We start from the raw sequence: 14,597 nt of genomic DNA, 5'->3' as shown, positions 1-14,597 counted from the left end.
ATATATCGGATACACTCATCTAACTATGTCCTCGAACTTAATATGGGTACATTGACTTGAGGTTGAAACAGTGTTAAATATATTAGCTACTAATTTAGGTAGAAGAAATAATGAGTTTGATTTCGCCTAACAACCATTCTCGAGTTAATCTATCAATTATTTAGTCATACTATTTTTTATTTAACTTGGAACAATATAATCTTAACATGTCCAAGTCCAAATATTGAAAATTTATTTTCATAACTTGGTCGATTAGCATCGAACTATTCAATCACCATATATATATATATATATATATATATATATATATCTTTTGGAAATATTTTACTATATAATAATTTTACAATTTAATTTAAATGACTTATTGCGATGATGTACAAAAAAATGACTTATGCGATGAAACTTGTTAAAATAATGTTAACCTCATGACGCAAAATTAACACAACCATAATTGAGTTGGAGTAGTTTGGATCGGTACAAGAAATGAAATTTTGTTTTACCTTGACCCAACCCACAATCACTATACGATATTTTGGGCCCTCTAAGATGGATGATTTATTTTGAGCTTGTTTTTGAGGAAAACAACATTTTAAATTGATTAAAATAGCTTGTTATAGATTATTAAAAAAAAAATGTTATTGCCTTTCGTAAGAAGCTATGCTTTTTGACTAAAAAACGTGTGCAAATTTTTGACACTTTTTGCTGAAATTATGCAATGCGTAGTTTGATTACTTACCGGCCACAGCCATGTCTTGGTCAGATTTTTCTAATGGGAAAATGATTCTTTGACACCTTACACCTTAAGAAAGATTATAAAAAAAAATAAAAATTAACTCTTTTGGTGAAAATATGCAATGCTTAATGTCTCTTACCAGCCATGTCTTGGTCTTTTTTTTTTTATGGGAAAATATTCTTTGACACCAAAGGTGTTTACACCTTAGGAGAGATTATTAAAAAATTTGACACTTTTTGTTGAAAATATGCAATGCATAATGTCTCATTACTTACCAGCAATGTCTTGGTCAGAATTTTTTATGGGAAAATGATTCTTGGTCACTCATAAGTGTTTATACCTTGAGAAAGATATTAAAAAAAATAAAGATAACTAATTAATATGATTAGTGATGTAATAAGATTAATAATAATAATAATAAGTGTTGATAAGGTGTTTTAATCATGTAGATGTCCAAGTATCATGATCTTTTTATCAAAATTGATTTGAAGTACTTTACACTAGCATTGCATTTAGTTTTTTTTTTTTTTTTTGTACAAAATAACATTCCTAACAATGAGATCATAGATAGGAAGCTCGTTGCCAAGGAAAAGGATTACAAGCAGGTGGCCATTCTTATGGGGCATATGAGATTTGTTTCCTATTGTCAATTTCAATTATTGGTCAGCTTAAGCTTGAATGCTTCTTTACTTGGACAATAATTTTGATTTTAATGTATGTGTTTCTGTTCTTCTATTGGTATATTCCACTATTCCTGTAAAAAAAAATGTTTGCCAATAGAAAATGCAGAGTTTATTACCAATTGTTCACAGCATTTTGTAATAACAATGAAAACCAGCTGCTATGAATCTCAACAGATAAAACCACAAATTGTCAATAACCATTAGTGTGTGTTATTGACAAAGGTAGAAGGATTGGTTTATTATTGTAAAATTAAGTATTTGGAAAGCAGCTAAAAATAAGTTAGCAACATGCAATTATCCATTGATTGACTGTATCAATTACAAACAACAATCATATATTCACATGTTACTAAATCATGTGATGTTGAATATTGACATCCTATGTTACTGTTTCTAGCTGGTTAAAAAAGGTTCTTTCCATGGACTATGCTTTACCATACAACATATTTAAACAAATGACATCTATAATTTATTTGAAGTTTCAAACTTAAACCGCATTAGAAGCTTCACAGACTTATGTTTCTTTCCCTTTCGGTCATGTAGAGGCACTGACCGAAATCCATGCCTTAGCTCTGATACTGGCAAACAAGTTTGTCCTGCAAAGTCATCCTTTCCCTTATCTTTGTCCTTTACTTCTATCTGAAGCAAAGCAAGCTCTGGCACCCTCAATGAGAATTCAAACTCTTCATCCCAAACAGGATACCAAGTGTCCATCTTTACACTTGTTCTCATTTTGTAAGAATCAGCTGCCACTCCAAAAATACAAACCTATCCAACAATTCGATCGAACAGTTTACAAATGTACAACTCGGTATCAGGAACTTTACAACAACTCACTTTTCCTAGACTACATTGTCTCTTTAACACTCTTATTCATGATCAAATATATGTAAAATAATTTTTTGACATGAAATTGCTCGCCTTAAAAAAAGTGGAGCAAGAGATTAGCCAAATGAATTTACAAAATTAAAAGACAAGAACGTTCAAAGGACTTTGTTGTAGATAACCTTGTTTAATAATGAAAAAACTAGCATTGAATTTGAAGGCAAAAGATCACTCATTGTATAGGACTAGGTCCACCTGAATTATGCAACTGACCTTTGTGTAAAAGTCTGGAGGAGAGAATCGATCAAAGTGTGTTGCACTGAAATCTGAACTCCAGCCATCTCCTTTGTATACTTTTACCTATTGTTGAATACATGAATATATTCAGATTTTATGAAACAACCCAATTTCCTTTAAGCAAAGTGAGTAAGGGTACACTCACTTTTAATATCTCCTTCACCGGCATTTTTCTTTTAGGATCAAACACCTCTTCATGCGGAGGTGTTTGGATAAGAAATTTAGGTTTTTTAACATAACCACACCCTCCATTTGCTCTGAACATCCCCTGCATCAACCTGAGTGATTTGCCATGCCCCTATCAAAAACAAATGTCAATACCTGGAAGGTTTATATTTCCAATCTCGCTAGTATAAACATTTGAGATTTGGATAACAACATTATGCAAAAACTCTACTTTTGACCCAAGAGCTTAAAGCTTTTAAGTCAAAAATACTCCTTGACACATTTTATTTAAGAATCATGCGACTCAGTAATATTTCAACATGCATATTATATTAGACTGCACCACAATATAAAAGTCAAAATATACCAAGACACCATTTTATCTGAAACACTTTACTTTATGGATTTGTCATAACTTTCCAACCTGCATATTGAATGCAACCATCTGAGCTCCATACAACCACCCTAAGTATGGCCTGAAATTTGAGGATTTGACACGTTCTCCTTTAGGAAAAACTCTAAGGATATTTTTCTGTGTGAACCTAGAAAGTACAACAATGAGTATCAAGTCATATATATGTTTGTCATGCGTGTTCAGTTATTGAATATCTCTTTAGCTACTGGTAATGTTCAAATAAGTTTGATAGGTACCTAATAAGCTCAGCTCCATAAGTCTCAGAAGCACTTTTAAGTTTCTTCTCACTCAAACTTAGTCGTCTAACTTTAGTATCTTCTTTCAGTCGTTCCATCATAGAACCTTTTGCTTTCCCACCAAGGATTGTAATCATGTGTTTGTATTGACGTGCACCTAGTTGGTTTGGTTTGTTATCTCTTGTATTTGTATCTTCGTGATCTTCATCACTAGCATTCTACTATCCATTAAAAACAAATTGTAAATGCACATGACTAATAATCATATTTTTGTTTTGGCTTATATTATTTTTTTTTTCCTCCTTAATAAAATGATGAATGCATATTTCACTCACCCTGCCCTCAATTTTCAATTTAGCCAAAGAATCTGACAGTTCTTTTCCCCTTGATTCTTCTTTAGACAGTTCACTTCCATTTGGCACAGGTTTGCTGATATTATCAGAGTGTATATATTCCTTTGGTGGTTTGGTTGATATAATTATGCGTTTTTTCAATGATTCGGGTGAGGGGAATTCTGTCATTTGATTTGTATGATGAGGAAAGTAAAGCATTTCTCCAAATATTTGAGTTGCCATCTACATGAATTGAAGGGAAAAAATCATGGTTAAATGGAATTAAAAATGATAGGCATGTGAATTTAACTAGATCCTCTATTTATCTTTTCTTATTTAGAGGGGGTTATTGACAATGAGTGCTTACTTCTGCAAATTTATCCTGATGTTTTGTTGTTAAGTGGTCCTCCAAAGTTAGAATTACTGGATAATCAGATTTGTAAAATGCATATTCCTTTATCGATTTTAGACATTTGGTTACTGCGACTGGAGTGGTAAAAGTCCTGCATTGATTCAAAAAAATTCCAAAGATCACAAGATATAAGAATACAATCATCCAACTCTCTTACATGAATTTTTTTTTTTTGCTTCTTTTCCTCTGCCAACAACTTTTTTAAGATATAATATAAATAACCAGCTAGTACCTTCCGTGAACCACTTTAATACCATCTTTAGTTGGAGATTTAGATGGCCATAAATCTAGTTCAATTACTCGTACACCTTGCTTCAAAGCCTCTATAATTGGCTCATCACTACTCTCACTAGTAAGTTGATTCCCAGTAAGGTAGGAATTGTGTCCGGTGTAAATGAAATAATGCGACAAAGGAGCATTCATATCATGATGCACCTGGAAAGATATATGGTTTATAGGTTGTTAGGAAAGTCAAAATTTATAAATTCATTTATAAAGGTCCAAGCAAACTAGAGACATTAAAATTGAAAGAAAGATTGTATGAAACAAAGAGATGTCATGACTAGAGAAATTTCTACAAACATACCAAATCAATTTTGTAAGTTATGTATAACAACATTTTGGCAGATGTCAATCTATGCTTGTCTATCTCTTGAGATCAGCCTAGTTTAATTTTCATACACTACCGATTAGGTAATAATAACAAAAGACAAAATCTCCTCATACAAGGTAACTATGATTGAATGACAATATGACATTGCTAGTACATTTTGATTAGGGTAAATAAAAATGTATAGAACCAAAAAATAAAGAATGCAAGATAAGGCAAGGTAGATTTTGGCAATGTGCAAAAGATTAATAAACTAGACGTGGGCATAAATTATAATGCACACGACAATAACACGTTTGGGGAATTTTTCAATATTGAAACAATAAGAAATAGTGCAAACCTCGTCTTTCAAGGGACCATTGAAATCATGAAGTAGCAGAAAATCAATGAAGTCATTGAGACTTAACCCTTGTTTGTTATACAGATCCACAATTCTTGTGGGGCAAGTTTTAGGGCTAGAACTAGAACTTCCTACTTGTGAAAACTTTTCAACTATTTTATCCAAATCCTCAATGGTTCTGATGTTTTCTCCCTGGTGCTCCACCATGAACCGAAGAAGTTGGTCCTTCTTCATGTGGTTCCCTCCTCTAGCAAACTCGTAAAATGCTTCCTTAAGATCCAAAGGTGTTTCTGCCTTGTTGACTTCACCTTTCTTGGCCAAGAAATTTAACATCTTCATTTTGCAGGTTTCCATTTTCATTCTCAACCTGCCCTGAAACAAATCTATTTCTTAGTAGGAATGGTATAGATAATAAATTGATGTTATTGAACAAAAAGTGCAGTTTAAGTAGAGTAAGTTGCTTACAAGCGATCTCCTATAACACATCATTGCCACATTAACTCTGACTTATTTTATGGATTGCTTAAATTTTAACAAAATTATTTTTATAAGCAATTTTGCTAAAATTTAAGCAACCTATAGAGTGGACCAGAGCTAATATGACAGTAATATAGATATGACAGTAATGTGGCACAGAGGGTTGCTTATAAACAATCCCCGTACATATACTCTAAGACAAGTGAGTAAACTATCATTAAAATAAAAAATAAAAATAAAAAAAGACAAGTGAGTAAACCTTGGAAACAGAGCCTTTGTTTTTCTCTGTTTTCATTGGCTAAAAACTTTAGTTATGTGTCTTTGTCTTAATATTAAAGACTTGTGCTTGGTGGATCTGCGAATGAATGATTACATATTTATACATCTGATATAAGTAAAAGAAAACAAAGTAAATTTAATGTTCACACACGAATATTGTTTGTTTATGTTTTTCCTCAAGGTTAGCCTTAAAAAGATTGAAGTCATCGAGACCGAAATATAAAATGCAGTTAATGAATGGTGGAAAAGTTATTTTAATTCAAGTCAATATGCAGAAAATAGTATATTGGCCGATCAATCATAGAATGGTTGTTAACTTTCCAAATAAAATTGAGACAATAACACTAGCAACTTCTTGCACGGTTTCTTTCTTTAAGAATCATGTATCATTTAGGATGAGAGTTTTGCGTCAAAAAAAAAAAAAAATCTTTTCAAGTATTTGACGTAGATACATACCCGATATCTATAACTTGAAATTGATTTTTTTGTCAAGTCCTCGCATAGAATTACTACATGTAACAAAAGGTAAAATTATTACAAACAATTCAAATTTTCATTTAAATAATTGACATAGATACATACCTGATATTTGTAACTTGAAATTGAAACTTGTGTTTAAGTTGAATCAATCTCAGACAAAATATGCATTAGATGGTAACTTCCGACAAGGTATATGTTTTGTGTTCACATTGACGATGAATTACGTGGGGGAAGAGTGGAATGATCATAGGGGAAAATAATAGAAAATTGAAGTATGCTTTCATCGTGGTAAGTGTCAATGTCAAAGGTTGAGCAGTCTTGTTAGATTCGGATCGCGATTCGGTTAGGGTAAAAAATCTGTAAATAACTCGATTATTAGCTGTATTTACGAAGCGCAACATAAATCAATTTATATGTTAAAGCTTAAAAATTTTATATTATGATCAAAGTTACATGTAATATAAATATAGGAAAATTTTAATTATACACAGGTAATATAAAACAGTTTTATATAATCATCTAATCATAAATTATCATATATAATAAATTTGTTAACTTTCATAATAGTTATCTTAAAAATTATCTATAATTTATATCTATAACATTTATATTTATGTGTATATTTTTTATTTTTGGTACATGGAGGTTAAAAATTCAAACTAAAAATCATAAAAGAAAGTAACAACTGAAATATCGACTAATAAACAAATTTGAGAACAAGGAGGATGTCTAATGAAAATTTGAGACTCCCCCTAAAGAATGAGACCAACTTGACGAAGCCATTTGCAACTTGATTTGCTTGTCTAAATATATGACAAAAACTAATCACCTGTAGGTGATTCATTAACTTTTTAATTTTGTTAACAATATCAAACATAAGATGAACTCTATTACATCCTACACTAAGAAAATTAACTGCAAATGTCAAATCAGATTCAATCAATAAGCTTCCTTGAATACCTTTATTCTGAAGCAATTGAATGCCATAAAGGATATCCCATAACTCCACATGCATTACCAAACACACTCCAAGACGTTGGGCAAACCCATGTATAAAGGCTCCATGACTATCCATGATAACTCCACCACACACGACATTTCCCCCTCTAGCCACTACACCATCCATATTGTTAGACTTTGAGAATTTTCTTGATTTTTGAATACAAAATTTGTTGTACTGTACTTGTCTGACTAGTAATCTATTTTAGGTAAAAAAGTAGGTGATTTGGAGCATGTTTTTAGTAAATATGCAATAGGTAAAAGTGGGTTGTACAACTAAGTGAACTATGTATGCATTTTGTTGAATTGTAAGCTTGTAATATCAGACTTAAAAAAGTCATTGTAACTTGTTGATATGAAAAGAAAATGTGAATGCAAAAGTAAATGCCCACTTAAAAGTTGTCTTGCTCTATTTTTTCTCTACACTCTTCCTATCTACCTGTTTTCCTTTTTTAACATGGTACCAAGAGCTTCATTAATCTTTTCGGATTTGTGAGGGAGAAAGAAAAAAATCTAAAAAATAGAGTTTGTGTGTATGAGAGAGAACCAACAAAACCTACTCAAAAAACCTTCAACCAATGGCTTCTAATAGCAGTTCTTTACCTCCATCTCCAGTATTTGTTGGAGAAAATTATGATTTGTGTGTTGCAAAGATGAGAACTTATCTTAGTGCTCAAAGTTTGTGGCAAGTGGTGGAAAATGGAAGCAACCCAACTCCTTTAACAAACAACCCAACAACGGTTCATGTAAGATTTCACAGTGATGAAGTGGCTAAAGAAGGCAGAGCACTTGCTATCATACAAGCAGTTGTTCATGACGATGTTTTTATCAAGATTTTGAATCTTGATACAACAAAAGAGGCTTGGGACAAACTTAAGGAGGATTTCCAAGCCAATGAAAGAACAAGGAGGATGAAGGTACTAAATTTGAGAAGAGAATTTGAAGCTATCAAAATGAAGGAAGCTGAAACAGTGAAGGAGTTTTCCGACAAGCTTTCTAAAGTGGTTACACAAATCAAATTATTGGGTGAAGAACTTAGTGATCAACGAGTTGTGGAGAAAATATTCGTATTTCTTCCAGAGAGATTTGAGTAAAAAATCTCCTATCTCGAAAAAAAATAAGGATTTTTCTCATATATCAATTTTAGAACTTGTAAATGCTTTACAAGCCACTGAACAGAGAAGATCCTTAAGGATGGAAGAAAATATTGAAGGTGCTTTTGTGGTTAATACCAAAGGCAAATTTCAAGGCAACAATAGTGGTGGGAAAAAGCTATTTAGTGGGAAGAAAGGAAAAGGGAAAAAAAATAAGAAGAAAACAACAGAGGTGGAAGTTGGAAAGACAAGTATCCACCTTGTTCTTGTTGTAAGAAGAAGAATCATATAGAAAATTTTTGTTGGTTCGGGGTAGAGTCAAATGCAGAGCATGCAACCAACTTGGTCATGTCAAGAAAGTGTGTAAAAATAAAGCAAAGCAACAAGGATAACAAGCCTAAGTTGTTGAGCATAAAGAACAAAATAAGGAACAATTATTTGTTGCTTCTTGTTATTTAGTAAGCAGTAGCAAGAAGGTGTGGCTTATAGATAAGGGATGCACAAATCCCATGACTAATGATGCAAGTATTTTCAAGGAATTGGATCAATCTCACTTCTCAAAAGTCACTGTTGGAAATGAAGAAAGCGTTGATGTCAAAGGCAAATGAGTTATTGTTATAGAAACTCCTTCAGGTACTGAATACATTTCATATGTTTATATGTACTTGAGATAAATCAAAATCTTTTAAGTGTGGGATAAATGCTTCAAAAGAGTTATACTTTACATTTTGAAGACATGAAATGCACCATATTTGATCCTTCTGGGTGTAAGCCAATGTCCATCACAACAAAAGATAAAAGTTTTCCAATAGAATGAAAGTAACTTGTTATGCATGCTTTTCCAAGTTTAGTAGATGATTCTGTTTTACAGCACAAAAGACTTGGTCATTTTAGTTACTCCACCTTGAAGAAAATTAGCTCAAATAGTTTAGTTCAAAACTTACCTTCCATGGAAGATGATGTTGATGTTTGTGATGTATGTCAATTTGGAAAACAATGTAGATTGTCATTTCCTACAGTAGCAAGCTGGAGAGCTACTGAAAAATTACAACTTTTCCATATTGATGTGTGTAGTCCAATGAGTATAGTGTCTTTAAATGGCAACAAGTATTTTTTTACTATTTATAGATGATTTTACAAGAATGAGTTGGGTATTTTTTTAAAGCAAAAATCAAATATGTTTGTTGAATTTCAAAAGTTTAAGATTTTGGTTGAGAATGAAGTTGGTTTTCAAATTAAAAAGCTTAAATCTGACAATGGAACTTAGTATACAACAAGGAAATTTAGAAAATTTTATGATCAAGTTGGAATACAACATCAATTCATTATTCCTTACACTCCTCAACAAAATGAAGTGAGTGAAAGAAGGAGTAGGACAATGATGGAGATGGCTTGATGTTTTCTTTTTTAGAAAGGTCTTCCGAAGACTTTTTGGGCTGAGGCTATAAATACCTCAATTTACTTGCTGAATTTATTGCCTACCAAAGCATTGAAGGGTAAAACACCCTATGAAACATGGTGTGGAAGAAAGCCTTCAGCGGAGCATTTAGAAATATTTGGTTGTGTGTGTCACACTCATGTTCCAAATGTGAAAAGAGATAAACTTGATCATAAGTGTGAAGTTGGTATTTTTTGGGGTACATTATTAACACCAAAGGATACTGAGTATACAACTTGGAGAAAAAAAAACTATTGTTAACAAAGATATAAATTTTGATGAGTTTTCAAAATGGAATTGGAAGAAACATCAAGCAAAAGGCTCAAGTAAAGGATTGTTTGATGAAGACACTCTGCAAGAGTAAGATTCTGAAAATGGTGAAGAGAACTATGATAGTGACATTGAATTTCCAGTGAGAAGTACAAGAACCTTGGAGGATATCTATGTAAGATGTAATGTTGTTGCATTGGAGCCTACACAGTATGAAGAAGCTACTAAATTTGAAAGTTGGAGAGCTACCATGAAGGAGAAGATAAAGATGATTGATAAAAATAAAACTTGGCAACTTGTTGATAAGCCAAGTAATAAAAAAATGATTGGTGTTAAATGGGTTTACAAAACTAAACTCAATCCTAAGGGTTCTGTAAACAAACTTAAAGCCAAATTGGTGGTAAAAGGTTACTTCTAATAGTATGGAGTTGATTTTTCTAATACTTTTGCACCTGTTGTAAGACATGATACAATCAGATTACTAATCTCTTTAGCAGCAAAGCTTGGCTGGAAAATTTATCATTTTTTTATGTAAAATCAGCTTTTCTAAATGGGTTGCTTGGTGAAGACATATATGTTGATCAACCTGAAGGTTTTCAGGTTCCAAGAAGTGAAGATAAAGTGTATAAGCTTCATAAAACTCTTTATGGCTTAAAATATACCCCAAGAGCCTGATATAGTAGGATTGATGGTTATCTTCTACAAAAGGAATTCATAAGAAGTGAAAATGAAGCCACATTGTATGTGAAGAAGTCAAACAATGAAGTGCAACTCATTGTCTCTTTGTATGTTGATGATTTATTGGTTATAGAAAATGAATCAAATTCCTTAAGAGTGTGCTTGGATGAGGAATTTAAATAGAGTAATTCATTTATTTGTAGAATTTCAAATTCTTTGAGGTGAAATACCTTGTTTGGATGGAGAATTTATAAAGAATTTGAAATTCAAACATTTGTGAAATTTATTGAAATAGTAGAATTTTAAATTCTCTCGAAAAAGTAAGAATTTGAAATTTCTCATTTTTTTCTTATTTCACTTATATATTTTATCTTATCTCTTCATGTTTTTAATTATTGAATATTCAAAAATATTTTTAAAATTATTAAATATTTAAAAATTAGCTAATATTTATTTTTATAAAATTTAATTTAAAAATCTCAACATATAAATATATTTTTAAAATCAATTTTATCATAATGGAATCAAATTATCTTATCCAACTTAACAATTTAAAATTTAAGAAATTTTGAATTGACTTATCCAGACAAAATATTTTAAAAATGATAAAAATTAAAATCAAAGTAATTCAAATACAAAAAATTTAAAATTTTTTGAATTTGTAAAATTTCTCATCCAAACACACCGTAAACCAATTTAAGAAGGACATGGAGAAAGAATTTGAAATGACTAGCTTGGGTGAAATGAAATACTTTCTTGGAATGGAGATTTCTTAGCAAAATGATGAAATATTCATTTCACAAAGAAAATATGCTTTGGAGATATTGAAGAAGTTTCACAAGGAGAAACGCAAGCCTGTTGCTACTTCACTAGTTGTAAATGAAAAACTTTCAAAGAATGATGGTGAAAATAAAACAGATGCTTCTATTTATAGAAGTATAATTGGAAGTTTGTTGTATCTTTCAACAATCAAACCATATTTAATGTTTGTTGCAAGTTTTCTTTCTAGATTCATGCATTCTCCTAATCAAGTTCATTTTAGTGCAGCAAAAAGAGTTTTAAGATATAAACCCTAAATCCTAAATTTCCTAAGCACTATTAGCATTCACCTCAACAACATTCATCTATATTCATTGCCACAGGTCAATGGATAAATCTAACAACATTCATAAATTTTTAGCATACTAATGCATATCAACCAGTCAATCATACAATCATCTATATATATAATCCCAAATCAATATACATAGAGCAATATCATCAATCAACATACAACATGCAATAGATTCACCTAATATATCCATGTTTACCATTTAATCATACATATAACAAGTGTTTTAAAAAAAAACCGCGCATGACACCACACACCTTGAGCTCAACGCCATTAAGACAGGGAGTTTTTTGCCTCGCCCAAGCTCGACACTGTTCAACCAATGCCTAACGTGGCTGAGGTAAGGAACCCCAAGGAACTCACATCTGGTGTGGCAAAGTCCCACACCCAGCCTCATACCAACCTGAGATGATTCTTTCTCCCCACATTCGACGACACTCCTTTAACGCTCGACACCAATCCAAGCAAATTTAATTCTCTTACCTCATGCCTGACGTCACCAATATTGTGCTTAGCATGAGCAAGATAGAGTGTCCTTGATTAAACCACGTCCGATGTCTTAAAGGCATGCTTAGTGCGACAGTGAGTTTAGCACAATGCAGACTCACAAATTCGCCCACACCACTTGAAACTCAACAAAACCATACATGCAAGGAAATATTCTATATATATGCAACATGAGCAACATGTTTTCAGCCTCAAGAACAATATGCAACATAAAATTGGATCAAATCCTAACTTTCAATTCAAGCATGTCTCAAAACACCACAACCAAACAACTTGTTGAGATGATGGAGATTGTTAGAGATTGTTGAGATTGTTGAAATGATGAAGATGATGAAACATCTTGAAGACTCCTCAAGATTTTTTTAGTTTTGATGATGCATTATATAGATGTTGCTTAAAGCTATAAAAAAGGATATTGTATTAATTGTAATAAATATAGGCTTGTGTGTGTGTTTGTTTATGATTGATGCTGATGATGAATGCTAAATTCAAGAACTAATCAAGTTTTTTTAAGAAACCAAGAATTTGATTTTTTAGTATTTCCATATGTAAACATAAAGTAATAGATTATCTTGAAAAGGGTAATTTACTACTAAGTGTTTAAACATAGAAATATGACTTGATTCAAATAAGAGTTTTTAAGGTAACATTGTTAATCAATTACCATTCAGGGTAATAGATTACCAAGTCTGTTACTAGAAAAAGATATTTAAATGTCCTCTAAGTTAATCGATTACCACGTCTGTTACTAATAAAGTATTTTCTGAGGTAACAGATTATCAAAGTTGGTAATAGATTAAAACAAAGTTTCGTGGTTGAAATAAGGTTGAATAATCAAAGTTTTCGTTGGGATAATCGATTACCACATGGGATAATTGATTACCACATGAGATAATCGATTACCTCAAACTAAAAGGCAATCTTGGATCTTAGAAGGCTCGGGATAATCGATTACCATATCCCCTAATCGATTACCCGGGTGATTTTGTGTTTCTAGTTCATTTTTAAAGAGCTGGTAACAGATTACCATATTAGGTAATAGATTACCTTTGTTATTACTCTTTATAGCTGAATCACATCTTGCACTTTAAATAATTGTCTTCTATGAAATTAAAAGAGAACTTTTAGAAAATATTTTGAAAAAAGAACATTACAAAAAGATTACTTTCAGAAACAAGAATCAAGGCTGATCAAAGAATTTTTCTGAAATATCAAGAAGTGCAAAGATTGAACATGAGTTCTTAAAGGAAGAAATTCAAGAAGTGTATTCAAATACGAAAGATCAATATCTACACGAAATTAGGTGATATATTTTTTATCTTTAAACTTGTATTTTCGTTTTGAATGGTGTATCTCTTGAGATAGAGTATCTCAATAAGAGATTTTGAAATCTTGAGTAGGGTTTCTCAAGTAATTTCCGTGGGGTACAAAATTTTTGTATGTTTTCAATCTTGTGATGTCAAGATTGATGTTTGTTTGAATTCTTGTAATATTGTGTGTGCATGGTGTTTGTAAACAATATTATAGTGAATGATCTTTGATTTAGTGGGTTGCTAAGTCAGGGAAAACTGGATGTAGGCCAAGTGGATAACTAAACCAGTATAAATTTATGTGTTCTTTATCTTCTTACCTTTATCTTTAAGAATCTTGTTAATTTCTTGTTTAAAGGATTCAAAGATTTATGAGATATGAAATTTCAATTACAGTATAAATTCTGATCATTATTCTTGTAATTATAATTGATTAAGAAGAAGGTAATATAAAATCAACCTTGATTAGAAGTGATTGTTTCGCTGCATTAACTTTGATATTCTGATACTTTGGTAATAAACCTTGTAATCTACTGTTATTTGTTTAATCAAATTGAGTAAACGTTGAGCTTAAGATATCTTGGTAGGTTTTTATCAAGAATTGTCGAAAGTTGAGTCATCTTAGAATATAATCTATTCAAACCCCCTTCTAGATTCTAGTAAACTGGGGCTAACACAACTCCCTCATACAATTTGAGAATCCAACTCCTCAACACATCATTAGTGGAAATAAACAACAAACAACTCAATAATCTATCAATAAATCATTCCTAACTTCTCTTACCTCAACTTTGAGCAAAAGAGGAGGGAGTGAGGAAGAATTAGTTTTGAGCTTCCAAACTTCGAGAAGCTCTACAACACAACTTGATAAGGATGACCTTTAGCCAAAAGCTTCCGATCAACAAT

The 14,597-nt window shown here is 31.6% G+C and overlaps 2 protein-coding genes across 3 annotated transcripts; one reads left to right on the top strand and one right to left on the bottom strand.

Annotated features, from left to right (window-relative positions):
* Positions 1-1,458: 1,458 nt before the first annotated feature.
* On the bottom strand, positions 1,459-6,881 carry LOC109797332 (phosphoinositide phospholipase C 6). Of its 2 annotated transcripts, XM_083071402.1 has the most exons (12): positions 6,387-6,881; positions 6,261-6,313; positions 5,785-5,880; positions 5,049-5,420; positions 4,331-4,533; positions 4,054-4,189; positions 3,690-3,929; positions 3,355-3,572; positions 3,128-3,245; positions 2,684-2,836; positions 2,515-2,601; positions 1,459-2,184 (listed from the first exon to the last, which is right to left on the bottom strand). In XM_083071402.1, the coding sequence occupies exons 3-12, from the start codon at positions 5,818-5,820 to the stop codon at positions 1,879-1,881; spliced, it is 1,869 nt and encodes a 622-aa protein (XP_082927528.1). In that variant the 5' UTR covers positions 5,821-5,880; positions 6,261-6,313; positions 6,387-6,881; the 3' UTR covers positions 1,459-1,878. The 2 variants fall into 2 exon arrangements, with proteins under 2 accessions (XP_082927528.1, XP_020212939.1); XM_020357350.3 differs by lacking the exon at positions 5,785-5,880 and having other exon boundaries at positions 1,463-2,184; positions 6,387-6,877.
* A 980-nt stretch (positions 6,882-7,861) lies between these two features.
* LOC145956476 (uncharacterized) lies at positions 7,862-8,377 on the top strand. Its single transcript, XM_083072082.1, has one exon. It carries the CDS (start codon positions 7,862-7,864, stop codon positions 8,375-8,377), a length of 516 nt encoding a protein of 171 aa, XP_082928208.1.
* The last annotated feature ends 6,220 nt before the right edge of the window (positions 8,378-14,597 follow it).

The sequence above is a fragment of the Cajanus cajan genome, chromosome 3 (assembly GCF_000230855.2).
Source record: "Cajanus cajan strain Asha chromosome 3, NIPB_CcT2T_4, whole genome shotgun sequence".
In the NCBI taxonomy this organism is placed as follows: domain Eukaryota; kingdom Viridiplantae; phylum Streptophyta; class Magnoliopsida; order Fabales; family Fabaceae; genus Cajanus; species Cajanus cajan.
This window is presented reverse-complemented; position numbering and strand designations above follow the sequence as displayed.

Bases quoted from the DNA above. Each gene is read 5' to 3' on its own strand.
- LOC145956476 (XM_083072082.1), top strand. From the start codon at position 7,862: ATGGCTTCTAATAGCAGTTCTTTACCTCCATCTCCAGTATTTGTTGGA.
- LOC109797332 (XM_083071402.1), bottom strand. From the start codon at position 5,820: ATGAAAACAGAGAAAAACAAAGGCTCTGTTTCCAAG. The intron at 3,246-3,354 runs GTACCTATCAAA...TGTACTTTCTAG, and splicing joins TATGGAGCTGAGCTTATTAG to GTTCACACAGAAAAATATCC. The intron at 2,837-3,127 runs GTTGGAAAGTTA...TGTTTTTGATAG, and splicing joins TGGTTGCATTCAATATGCAG to GGGCATGGCAAATCACTCAG.